Source organism: Tachypleus tridentatus, chromosome 13 (assembly GCF_004210375.1).
Source record: "Tachypleus tridentatus isolate NWPU-2018 chromosome 13, ASM421037v1, whole genome shotgun sequence".
NCBI classification, from domain to species: Eukaryota; Metazoa; Arthropoda; class Merostomata; order Xiphosura; family Limulidae; genus Tachypleus; species Tachypleus tridentatus.
The window spans coordinates 216,284,955-216,299,372 of record NC_134837.1 but is presented as its reverse complement, the minus strand read 5'-3'; the positions used below and the strand labels follow the sequence as shown (position 1 = coordinate 216,299,372).

At 34.1% G+C, this 14,418-nt stretch overlaps 1 protein-coding gene across 5 annotated transcripts in view; it reads right to left on the bottom strand.

Moving 5' to 3' along the window:
• LOC143240721 (retroviral integration site protein Fli-1 homolog) overlaps nt 1-14,418 on the bottom strand; it is a 193,639-nt gene that overhangs the window by 145,160 nt on the left and 34,061 nt on the right. For all 5 annotated transcript variants that reach the window (XM_076483651.1, XM_076483653.1, XM_076483649.1 and 2 more), the window contains one exon: nt 12,013-12,075. In XM_076483651.1, coding sequence (XP_076339766.1) covers nt 12,013-12,075 — 63 coding nt within the window. The remainder of the gene's footprint in view (nt 1-12,012; nt 12,076-14,418) is intronic.

Sequence of the window (14,418 nt, the reverse complement as noted above, 5' to 3'; positions counted from 1 at the left end):
TCATTCCAGAGTATTGTTATAGTCTAATTTAATACACCTTATCATTCCAGACTAGTATTGTTATAGTCTAATTTAATACACCTTATCATTCCAGACTAGTATTGTTATAGTCTAATTTAATACACCTTATCATTCCAGACTAGTATTGTTATAGTCTAATTTAATACACCTTATCATTTCAGACTAGTATTGTTATAGTCTAATTTAATACACCTTATCATTTCAGACTAGTATTGTTGTAGTCTAACTTAATACACCTTATCATTCCAGACTAGTATTGTTGTAGTCTAACTTAATACACCTTATCATTCCAGACAAGTATTGTTGTAGTCTAACTTAATACACCTTATCATTCCAGACTAGTATTGTTGTAGTCTAATTTAATACACCTTATCATTCCAGACTAGTGTTGTTATACTCTAATTTAATACACCTTATCATTCCAGACTGGTGTTGTTATAGTCTAACTTAATACACCTTATCATTTCAGACTGGTATTGTTATAGTCTAATTTAATACACCTTATCATTCCAGACTAGTATTGTTATAGTCTAATTTAATACACCTTATCATTCCAGACTAGTATTGTTATAGTCTAATTTAATACACCTTATCATTCCAGACTAGTATTGTTGTAGTCTAACTTAATACACCTTATCATTCCAGACTAGTGTTGTTATAGTCTAACTTAATACACCTTATCATTCCAGACTGGTATTGTTATACTCTAATTAAATACACCTTATCATTCCAGACTAGTGTTGTTATAGTCTAATTTAATACACCTTATCATTTCAGACTAGTATTGTTATAGTCTAATTTAATACACCTTATCATTCCAGACTAGTATTGTTATAGTCTAATTTAATACACCTTATCATTCCAGACTGGTGTTGTTATAGTCTAATTTAATACACCTTATCATTCCAGACTAGTATTGTTATAGTCTAATTTAATACACCTTATCATTCCAGACTGGTGTTGTTATAGTCTAATTTAATACACCTTATCATTCCAGACTAGTGTTGTTATAGTCTAATTTAATACACCTTATCATTCCAGACTAGTATTGTTATAGTCTAATTTAATACACCTTATCATTTCAGACTGGTATTGTTATAGTCTAATTTAATACACTTTATCATTCCAGACTGGTATTGTTATAGTGTAACTTCATACACTTCATCGTGCCAATATACAGTCGAGCTAATGAAATCTGATAAATCTCAGTAAATGAAACTGTTTGTTTAGTACAGTCACAATAATACCAATAAAACGAGAACCAAATTTTTTTCCGAGTTTGATTTTGTCTACATATATATGTATATGTACAGGATATCGAGAAAATATGTATTTAAGGTTAGGTTCAGACAGAAGCCTTGAATGTCTGTAATAAAGATGCTATTACCATACCTTATAAAATGTTAATAATTTTATATCATTTTCAAATAATCAACCTTTAGATCTATAAGCAAAGTATTGTAACACGTAAGAATCTATGAACACAAAAGCTATTCTTGTTTCTTAGGTAATAGTACGCAACGTAATCAAGAAGGATATATTTTTGAAAAAGCTATAGATCATGTGTATCCAAGTCATTTCCACGAAATATCTTCACAAATGTCTCATACCTCAAGTAGTTGAAGAAGGCATAACAGTATAGTAGCAGGACACAGCATCTATGAATTTCAATGCTGTTAGACTGAATCCATCGTTCTCGCACACGAACTAGATTATGGAAAGGAGTCAGAGAGCAGTGATGTGCTTTGGACATGAAAACCTCATGACAGAACCTTCTTCAATGGAATTTATTCTGTTATGATGTTGTGAAGTTTCAAGATTGATTTAATATAATCAAGAACACGTGTGTGTTGGCATTTTTCTGTTTGTTTTTTTTTTACTTGATGTATATTTGCATTTACTTCAAAGAGAACCAGTTTAGCCACTTGTAACAGCAATGTTGTGAAAAATACAGTGAAATGCTACTCAGGAATATCAGGAAAAGGTACACCACCGTTCCGGAAATTCAGTGGTAAGCTGTAGGATTCATAACTCTAAAATCTGAGTTCAATCTCTGCGGTGGGCACAAGACAGAGAGCCCATAATTGATATTTGTGTTTAACAATAAAAGAAATAAAAGCGTGTGTGTGTTTTACATCAAAGCCATATCTAGGTATCTGCTGTGTATACTGAGGGGAATCGAACCCCAAATACTTACCGCAGTCTCAGGAGGGGGACAAGAAATAAGAGCTTCAGTATCATATAAAAACATGAAAAATAAATAAATGTTATTTTTTATCAAATTGTGAAGAACAGAAATTTTTATTATTAAAGTTTGCAATATTGTTTGTCAAGCACCTACATTACTCTAATAAGTAGCTTGTTTGGAATCGACTGACAAATTATTTGGTCAACGTATGCACGCTTTTCATGTACACATACTGGTAAAGAAAGAAACGGTGTGAGTAAAACCCATGGAAATTTACTTCTTTCGACTTACGTCAAGCACGTGATTCTATGACGCACATTCGAAGTAACCATTCAAGAAGCCCAGCAGGGAGCTGGAGTGGGCAGTGCCCGGTAAAGGGTAGTTAGATCTCGTTGTACATGAATGTTTTCATTTTGCGAATCTCTCACCGAGAGCTAGTAGCAATTTAGCCAGACGAACGCGTTGGACAACCACTGTGTTTCAAATGAATGAATAGTAAAAGTTTAAGTAACTGTTGCAAAATTGATGTATTTGCCACCAACACTACACATACACACACACACACACTGACACCAAGTGTTTTCGGACACTTCGTTGATATTTCTACGAAGGACTAAGTGCCTATGATATACGTTAAGATCACTACACCAGTTTACAAACCCTAGAAAATACCTAGAACAGGAAAATATTCTCTGTAACATGTTTTATTACATTTATAGATTCTAAATTTATTGGTCAACATTTCGGACGTTCAGCTTTCTTCAGAACCGTAATCGAGAACACCTAGAGAGCACATGAATATTTTCAGTTCGTGATGGACATGCATTCGAAACCCTAGAATTATAATGCCCCATAACTGGAAACCGTAGAACATTAAAAACGTTTTACAGCTGAAAAGGCTAAAGGGTTGTGACCCAGGGAAATGCAGATTGCAAATAAAAAGAAGCCAAAACATGGGGGACATTGGCGTTGGTTAGCTGATTTTCCTCTAGTCTATCATATTATAATTGCAGGCGTTATGATATGACCACAAATCCCATTTTTTGTTGGTAGAGAGCAGCTAAGAGTTGGCGATAGATGGCGTTAACTAGCTGCCACCCTTCTAGTCTGTTACTGTTCATTTAAAGAAAGCTGGAACATATAGTCATAGTCCTCGGGTAGCTTTGCGCGAAAATTAACAAAACAAAGTTTTGAAAAACGTAATCTCCAAACTTCCTTTTAGCGCCGAGCAAGTCATTCGATCGGGTGTCTACGACCAAAAATAATTCAGTTGGGTTTCCATGGCCAAGTGTGTTAAGGCGTTCGACTCGTAATCTAAGGTTCGCGGGTTCGAATCCCGGCCACACCAAACATGCTCGTCCTTTCAGTCGTGGGGGGCGTTATAATGTGACAGTCAATCCCACTATTCATTGGTAAAAGAGTAGCCCAAGAGTTGGCAGGGGGTGGTGATGACTAGCTGCCTTCTCTCTAGTCTTACATTACTAAATTAGGGACGGCTAGCACAGATAACCCTCGAGTAGCTTTGTGCGAAATTCAAAACAAACAAACAATTAGCTCTGGATAGCATGCTCTAATGTTTGTGTTATGTATAATTTAGATTTCAATTTTTACAATAAATAAAATCATACAAATAAAGAAAAAATAGTAACCACTATGTTTAAATGTTAATTATTTACTTGGCAATATGTTTAGCTCTTCTATAATCAAAATAAATCAGTTTTATACTAAATTCACATTTTTATAAGGAATTATTTATTGTTCTTAAAATGTGTATTTTAAATTTGATTTCCATATTATTACCTTCCTACTAACCCCCCCGCTAATACAGCTGTCGGTCTACAGATTTACAACATTAAAATCAGCGGTTCGCTTCCCTTCAGTCGGCTCAGCACATGCTGCCATGTGGCTTTGCTCTAAGGAAATACAAACACACAATCCTTCAGAGCAAGTCTGTTAATTAGACTAATATTATATTCTGATCAAAACAAATCATCTATGTAACTCATAAATATCAAGTAATGAGCACAACTAATTAAATATTATGTTCAAACCATGCTACTTAAGAATGATCAACATTTACTCAATCTACTACTTTATTGCCATCTACTAACAGACTTGTGAACTAGGATTCAACATAAGCAATCTTTTCTTATAGAAATTAATTAAACTGTAAACAGCTGAGGAAAATTTCTTAAACGAAAATTATTTTAAAACATCTCCGCTAAGAAATTAAATATGAGAGCTGAACAACATTTTTACTTCTGACGAACTTTTTCACAAGACTGACTTCTTTCATGTATATGGTAAAATTTAATACATATATTACGCCATCTGTTGGGTACGAAGGCTATAAGTGTCATATTTGTTGAATTTCCTGTAGTTTATAAATTTTATAGCCAGTACAATAATTTTTAATAATATATGTTTAGTGAAACAGATTCTGTTGTTTTAATTTTTTTACTGCAGATTCGTAAGTCTAAATTCTTATATTTAAGAACAATCTTTTTTTTCTCACTACGTTTCCATAAAACTGTCATTACACTTTATTTGATGAACTGAACGACTATTTTCCAAGAGCTCCCCAAGTGTCTCAGCGATAGGTCTAAAGGGTTATAACGCTATAAACTGGATTTCGATACTCAAAGCGGGTACAACAAAAATATCTTATTGTGTAGCTTCGTGCTTAACTTCAAACAAAAAATATATTCATTTTATCATTCGGATGTACCAACATCTACTAAGAGACAAATACGATTTACTTAAATTCTGATATTGAATGATAAAAAAAATCTAGTTAACCTTTGACTTACAAAGATTAAATAGTTTAATGTCTTGAATAGCTTTCGTTATTTTGGATAAAACTGCGTTTTTGAAACGCCTAATAATAACCATTTTATTTTAATCCATCTTTAATATAATTTAATTTATAAAAGTGTACTGTTGTCCTTCAATGTTTAGCTAGTTAATTTTAATATATATTTGACAAAAACCCATCAAAAATAACGATAAATAATTGTTTAATGATTAACAAAAATTATAAAATTTAACTAAAATCACCACATTTTTAGCGAATATTTCATCATCATTCATCGCTTTTTTCTTTAATTCTCTCTACCAGCAAAAAAAATTAAAAATTAAGCCTAATACATAAACGTAACGTAAGTCTTAATTGAAATACGACTTGGTAAATTTTATTTTGCTTTTGGCTACGACTCAATGTCAATAACTTCTGAATTAAATCATTTCGCTGTTATATTGCCCAAGTTATAAACAGATCATAAGCTATAAAAGGCTTATAATAGAAAACAAAAACCTTTCTAACAAATCAACATGACTATTTAATATTCAACATAAACACCACAGTTAGACTAAGAACAATCAGGTAACAGTTTTGTTATTAAGTGACTACGTATATTGTTGAACATTACCAACAATGTGAAAGGTGAATTATTTCCTTCCTCAGATATCATGTTTAATCTGGTGTCTAGTTTAAGTAAATAAGACATCTCTTCTTAACCTAAAGTTCACTAACATTTACAAAGTGAGTTCTAACTTCTCGGCCTGGTAACAACTGTGAAAACAAATATTTCAGAGGAATACGAATTTATAATTGTATAGGTTGGAATATTTGTTTAATTAGTGATCGATTACCATTTTCCAGACTTCGGGTTGTACCAAGCCATCATTCACTAACTGCAGAGAAAAAATGCAATACCAATTATCACTCGTAAACTATAGCATAACGTTTTTTTTATAAGAAATACTTCGAGACGGCTGTCAGATTATCTGTATAAATAAAGCGACAGGCTTAAGTGTTCAACAAATAACATGAAAGCGATAGATGGATAAACAAACGGACTGACAGATAATTTTTCAAATTTTCCTTTGAAGACATACATCAAGCGAAATGATGGAAGGAATTTCTGAAAAAATGTTCCTGTCCTATAAATGCTGTGGAAAATTGTTAAGACTTCCTAAAATTTACAATTTTACGTTATTAACACAAATTTATAGCTTTTACCAAAAAGGCAATTTAAACTGACGTAATCTTTCACAATTTCTCGAAGCTCATGCTCTTTGATTTTATTCGGCAAAATATTCAAACGTTGCCTTCTTTTATTATGTGTCCTTAATCAAAAAAAAAAAAGTTTCCATGGCAACTACTTATCACTCTAAGCCTCGAAATGGTCTAAATAATGATTTGCTCAAACCAGAAGACTTAACGTATAAGAAATGTATCGATTGCTCTAAAACACCTGATCTTACTTAAACTATTATATTTCGATGAACAATGCGTGCTGTAACCTGCCAGATATTTCATACAATTCGTAAGGTTAAAATGTTAATACCTTAGTGGTTTATATCTTATAAACTGTCACTCTTAGTTTTGCCCCTCAATATTTACTTTTATATAGATATTTATGATTAGTTAATCATTTATTTATTTTTGAAGGCTAAATTTCTGTATTGTTTACTATCTATGGAGTCATAGTGGACGTGAACTTACAAATGAAATAACGTGAAGGCCCACATCGAGTTTTTTACTTTACTTGTGTACATTAATGGGTCAAATTGGGCATGGCTAATGGCGAGAGGGGCCATGAATTGTTCATTTGATTTTCTCTCTCAGACAGCTTGTTCGTGTCTACTGAACTACTCATCGTTTTCCCATCAGCGTCAATGAACCGCGACCGTGCCTGTGAGGGAACTTAATTGCATTGTATTGTCAACTACGATCACTAGGTGTCGCACGCGCCCTGGTTGTTTCTTTCCCATGACGAATGAGGTAAGCCTGAGGTAAAATCACGATGTTGATGGGAAGGGATGAAATACGGAGAAAAGGAGGTGGTTTATTCAGAGCATTCTACCATAACTTCTCACTGAATACATACAATATATGAGAAATAGTTTTTCGTAATATACATATACAATAAAACCAGTTTCCTTTGAGGAAATTAAGTCTTCCCGTCTGCTAGCTTACCCAAATCTATTCATATGCCGGGGGATGAATCACGTGACATTTTACTTTTTAGAAAATTAAAAAAATCTGGAAGAAGCCCTAAAATATTATAGTAAAAAGATAATCAATAAATTTACGTTTAACTATTAGATAAATAAATAAATAATAATACAATTAAACTTTATCATGAGAATTTTCGACAAAATACTGATCATGAAAAAACAGCAAAGTTAATTATTGATTGCTTGGAATTTAGCACAAAACACAAAATGGACTATCTTTCCTCTGTCTATCATTTTAATTTGGTTTTTTTTAAACATAATACGAATGTTACCTAGTGGCAGCGGTTATATCTGCTTGTTTACATAAGCCTCAATTTTGTTTTAAGCGGGTTTCTTGTCATCAAGAATTTCTGAACAATATTTAAATTTGACACTTCAGATTGATGTAACATTCTGAGCAAAGTTTTATCGAGTATTTCTAAGTATGGTATGTCACTTCTTCATAGAATATAAGTCAAAAACATTCAAATTGAATTAGTTCTGGTTTCTTTTTTTCTTTTGCTTCCAACATCCGCATAAAGCTAAGCAAAGGTTAAGCGTATTAGCCGTCTCTGATTCAGAACCAATTAAAGTCAACAGCATATATAATCCCTCCTCCTCCAGCGGGACAGCGGGATGCCTGTGGATTTTTACCAATAGCAACTGCGTTTCGATAACCCTGATAAGCAGAACACAGATAGTCCATTAAGTAGCTTTGTGCTTAATAAGAAATAATCAATTAGTCTATAATAACGCCTGAGCTATATATATATGTATCTAATTAGGCTTCACCTTAATTTTTTCTTACCTGTTCCTGCTAATTATTATTCAACTTCGAATTCAATTTTTGTTGTGATTTAAAGTTTTAGGTAATTTGATTACAGCAATAAAAGTGATAAATCATCACCTTATAATGGCCAGGTGGGTCAAGGCGTTCGACTCGTAATCTGATGGTCGCGGGTTCGAATCCCGGTCGCACCAAACATGGTCGCTCTTTCTGTCGTGGGGACGTTATAAAGTTACAGTCAATCCCACTGTTCGTTGGTAAAAGAGTAGCCCAGGAGCTGGCGGTGGGTGGTGATGACTAGCTGCCTTCCCTCTAGTCTTACACTGCAAAATTAGGGGCGGCTAGCGCAGATAGCCCATGAGTAGCTTTGCGCGAACTTCAAAAAAACAAAAGCAAACAAACATCACCTTATACCTGTTAGCGTTAAAACGATGGTCGTCACATGTGGTGAATTGGTGCTTTATTTCTACCATCTACTTTTAAACATATAATTAATTCAATCAACAAATAAGTTAAAACATTATTTTGTATTTTTCTTGCCCTCTGTATCTAAAAAAACACATATTCTCTACCATATTGCCGATTAAGATAAAAACTGTTGGACACTGCTATTTCAGAAAGTTTACTAGTAACCGAACGAGTTACATACATTGATTTGTACGTTAAATATAAAAAATTAATTTATCTTCTAAACTGCTATAGCTAAATTTATTTAAGGTATAGAAATTCCACCAGAAAAAGAAAGTGGTCATTCCTTAATATGAACATAATATGATCAGAAAAAAACAAACCAAAAAACTAACCTTTGACGGAAACATATTTCCGTTACAGTCGAAATAAACTATTGACAGTTATTTTAAGTTATCGTTTCTATCAGAACGTAACTCGGTTGCCAAACTGGTCTTTTAAACAGTAAATCATATTTACTAGAAAAATATATACGATAAAATACACTTGACGTTAACGGCGTCATTTATAACTGCGATTTCCCCTCAAGGCCTACTTATGCTACAGAACTGTTTGGAGCTGTCTTCTTCTCCACGTGCCACGTGACATAAAGGCTGTTACGATATGCCAAGAGACAAAACACCTTCCGTTAAACCACACGTTAATAGAAAGCTTGTCTATTGTTGTCCTTATGGTGACTTACATCACGTGGCAGCTTGTACCGGTCATGTTAGAGCGAGATCAGTGTCATATACGATAATGAAGTCAATCCGTCCTTGTCCCACGTGAGAAGAACGCCGGGTAAAAGCTGGAGCAACTGTTATATGAAAGCTTAGATAAGGGCTTTGTGTGTGATATTTTGGTTTCTCTACATGCAAGTGGATTATGTTACAAAGACAACTCATCAAGTGAGGTTCTCAGCAAATGTGTTTCTGTTTATTACACTTTATATCTTTATCTCTCACCCATCGTTATCTCGGTAACTACTACGAGAAAGCAAAGATAAGTGGACTTAACTTCGTTAGTACAATTTGTAAGCTCAATTTCATTAGAAAACGTTACATTAACATAACAATGAACACACATGGAAATGCTTATTTTCCCGTCGGAACACTAAAATATCCTCTAACCCGCCTCAGCAAGTTTCAAGAGTCATTTAATATATCTACTCGAGGGTATGTAACTACCACGTAGGTAAATGGAGAGGACAATCCCCTTAGATGGTGAGAACAAAAGATGAAGTGAGAAAACGTACCATAATTTTTTTTTTAATGAGGGATTTGTGTTGGCGTTTTTGCACTCGCAGAGACAGTGATTCTGTAATATAATTAAATGTAAATAATTTTGCAATAAAAAAAAGCCAGTCTAGATTATGAAATGTAGAATGCTTTTGAAAAAACGAAAGGTATGGATAATGCCAGTGCTTTATGCTATTTCGCCTTAGAAAAGAGTGAAATTAAAATATCACCCAAAAACTCAACAACAACGATAATTTCGATTTCTCAGTGTTTAATACATTCTTATATAATTGTTAAAATACGATCTGCGCTACCGGTTGCTTGTTTTGGACGAGTGCAGATAACAGTCGGGCAATCCGAAGTTTAACTACTATGAAATCAAAACTTTAATCGCGGTCTGTTTTTGAGGTTTTACTCAACCATATTTAAAAGCCTATTCAGGCCTAAGTACTAGGTTTGTGGAAAAACTAGGGTTAACATAACTGCCCTAACAATTGGATTATTTTAAAACTACTACACCTATACCTAATATTAGAACATGTGAACATACGAAAAATTGGAGGACCTTCGACAACACTAATGTTACACTTAACATTAAGGCGTCAAGGCCAAACAAATGAATCCCCTGAAGTCATATCGTAAAACCTTTTACTGACGATATGTTGTGAACATTATATTCATATATCTAGCTTCTGTAAAGAAAAAATAACACTTCACAAGATAAAAACGTGTGATAAGGAAAAGTTTTATTTAAAATTTATTTTAACAACGTTTATTTTTTTAAATCTTTATTACCGCTCATAATTAGGTACAGGCCTAATGGAGGCGCTAACAGAATTGTCACTCTTACTTCTTTCATCGCGATAATATTGTGGAATCTTTGCACACAAGAGTGATTTAAGATATTAACTTCTAGTGGAATGCATTTCCACATCCCTGACCTTTCCTCAACAAGTGTTTTTCGGTTTTAAGAAACAAAGTTTCTGCTGTTTTTTGTTTATATATTGGGTGCCAATGTTAACACCTGGTTTCGTCAGTTAAGATGTTAAGATTAAAATCACCATAAACAGTTGATGAGAAACATTTTTAAACATGAGAATTTTTTTAAACAGTCTTGAAACGTCAGTATATTCCTAATACAGAATTAAGTGCACCCATAGCATTCACTGTTCGTCGTTTAAGTGCCGCAGAACGAAACTTTTTTATCTGTTTTCCAACACTGAGGCCTTCAGAGTACAAATGTTAAGAAAGATATGACGCTACATATTTCTGTAATGAGTAAAGAGTAGTGTAGGGGACGGAATAAGCACTTTTCGTTCTGTAAAAGCAAAAACGTATCAAAGTTAAGAAAAATTACTCTCAGGAAAAATAGAAGAATACATAAAGTGTAAGTGTACAAGAACTTTTAGGGTTTTAAGGCGAACTCTGATCCTCGACCGTAATGTGTTCACCTGTGGCACACATTCCTCAGAGAAATAATAAACCTCTTCTCACCTTTAATTTGCCTCCAACACCTCTGATTGTTTTATTTGTTTTGAATTTGGCATAAAGCTACAGGAGGGCTATCTGCGCTATCCGTCCCCAATTTAGCAGTGTAAGACTAGAAGGAAGACAGTAGTTATCACCACCCACCGTCAATTCTCGGGCTATTTTTTTACTAACGAATAGTGGGATTGATCATCACATTATAACGCCCCCACGGTTGAAAGGGCGAAAATGTTTAGAGTGACGGGGATTCTAACCCGCGACCATCGGATTTCGAGTTGCGTGCCTTAACAACCTGGCCATGTCGAGCCCTACCACCTCTGATACGAATTTGTCTTTGATTAATTTAAAGTGATATATATATGTATATGCATGAAAGTTTTAGAAATATAAATAAACCTTTTTTGATTCAATTAAAACCCAGTACACATAATGACTATATTATGGATAAAAATATTAGTTCACAGTAGCGTTTATAAAATCTTAAATTGTTGATCCTGTGTTACCGTGTGATCTGGTGCACCATTAATTGTTACAGACAACTTTGGTCTGTATTATTATATCTTTGGTACTCGAAAGACATTATTACGTCCAGAAAATTGTCCTTCCGTTTCATAAGGTATAATTTTATATATTAACGAATTATTGAGTTAAACTAATGCACACTACCAGCTACTGGTAGTGAAAGACTAAATCGTTATTGAACAAAGTTACTGTTAACCCTAATTATTCTGTCCCTGCAGTAATCTAGTTTGATATGAATAACTTCCTAAGTTTTCTTCACTGTTGCTATTTAGCTTGAAATGAAATATAAAGAAAAACACTTGTATAAATATTTTCCATACCTGTCTTTGTAAGGCGAAGAGGGTGATGACCAGTGTTCAGCTGATAGGGTTTGCTAGTTACACCTAAGGAAAAGAATACATGTGTATTTCTACCTGAATTTATAATATTAAAAATCGTCCACAAATAATTATAATTAAACTGGTAAGTATCATAAATATATATGTATATATTGGTGCCTTGACTAGTGCAGTGGGCCCGGCATGGCCAGGTGGGTTGAACTTGTAATCTGAGGGTCGCGGGTTCGAATCCCCGTTGCACCAAACATGCTCGCCTTTTCAGCCGTGGGGGCGTTATAGTGTTACGGTCAATCCCACTATTCGTTGGTATAAGAGTAGCCCAAGAGTTTGCGGTGGGTGGTGATGTCTAGCTGCCTTCCCTCTAGTCTTGCACTACTAAATTAGGGACGGATTGCGCAGATAGCCCTCGTGTAGCTTTGCGCGAAATTCGAAAACAGATTAGTGTAGTATCTCTCAGGAAAGCATTATAAGAAGGCTCGCAAAAAACCATAAACACTCAATTTATTTGATTAGTCGGATGTTCAATATGCAGATGTGTGTCCCAACCAAACTCAGAACAGAGGAAAATACTGAAACTAACGGGTTTTTTGTTTTTTTTACCGCCTTTGCTTTATAATGCTGCTTACATTCGTTCCCAGAGGGTTTTGAAGTAAAATGACAACATACATAGGTTTTGGTCACTACCAACGATGACCAACATATTTTCGAGAATTAGTAATGGATAGACTCGGTCTTTGTGAAAAAAGTATTCTTCAGTGATAGCTGGAAGTGTTGTCAACAATAAAATAAAGGCTAATTTATTCACAAGATCTTAGCTCAAGTAAATCTGGCGACATATCAGTCAACAAATTCTGATATAATGATTAACACCAGACGGATAGTCACTATGACGCGTCTATAGCTGTAAATATAAGTCGCCATTTCTTCAAATCGGTTACTGAGAAGCGAATTACTTTAATAAGGTCGTCAGCTAATATATTAACACGGTCGTTAGCTAATGACACCAGACAAAACAGGTGATATTTTACATGTTCAGTTTTGTTTGATAAGTGAATAGTTAAGTCAGAATAGTTATTACTCGAAGTGTTATTTATTGAAAGAAAATCTTGAGTTAATCTTTGTGTGACGAAACTTCATACCTACTATAACCAAAACCAAAACCTGAACATCGCTTCAATGAGTTTTGACTCAAAACCTAATGCTTTTGCAACTCTCTGGTGTTTATTTCAAGTTAAAAATACGCAATACATATTAAATACTGAAGAGTTTTTCGTTTTTTTAGGCTTTCACTAAACTTGTACTGAACAAAGGCACTTTAGAACCTGTAACGAAACAAACGAAACACACAAGCTGTACGTGTGTTTGTTGTACGTAGATTATGGTATGAATACCGTGATTTTAAAATGTTACGTGACGGGGACCCCTACACTTGGTCATTCGGCTTTTGGAATACCCTCCTGAATAGCTTATTTTCACGCACGCACGTTCAGACGACCCTCTGTCAAGCACGTGCCTTTGCATGGATATTTCTTTTCTCCTACGCTATAGGGAGTATGTCTCGAGGATTTACGACCCAGTTGGCAGACTGTTTCACGATGAATCTATTAATTGGATGCTTACAGGGCTAATGAATTAAAAGCTTGTGAAGGGGTGGTGGTTGCTGCTGTAGCAGTGGGCTGATTATGATAAAGAATCATCGCTGGCTCAATTCTCTCTAATTATCGAACGCATATTTCTGGTTTGGTGCGTTTTGAGGGATTAAGCTTAGAAGCGTTCACTGAACGATTAAGGAAGGGTGTGCGTATGCCAATATATATTCTTTCTCCATTAAAGCAAAGTGGGTCAAATGAGAATAGTAATGTTCTAATGGTTAGGAGAAACTTTAGATGGCCGTTTTTTTTTTTAAATTCCATTTTAAAACCCTTTAGATAATTTTACTTTGAGAATTTCCGAACGAAAATATTTATTTTATTATTTAATCCAACCGAGCAGCATTTAGGGTTTTTTAAAAACTTGTTAAACCTATTCTTACATCAACAAAAGCCAAACGTGGCCTAGTGGTTAGCATGCTCGGATTTTTAATCAAATAATTCAATTACCGCTGCTCATTATCGTAAAATGCGTTATCAGTTCACAAATAGGGACGTATATGAGATAATAATATAGTAGATTTGCACAAACTTTCTAAACAAATAAATATGGGAAGTGAAATGAACGTTTTGCATTAAACTTGCATGTTTGATTTCGTTTCCGTAAACAATATGTAATCAGATATGACACTCATAAAATAACCAATATGGTAAACTTTGCACAAGTTTTATACACGTTTACATAAAATTAAGCTCATTCACTCGTTAAGAAAATAAAAGACACACTTAGCTAAAAAAC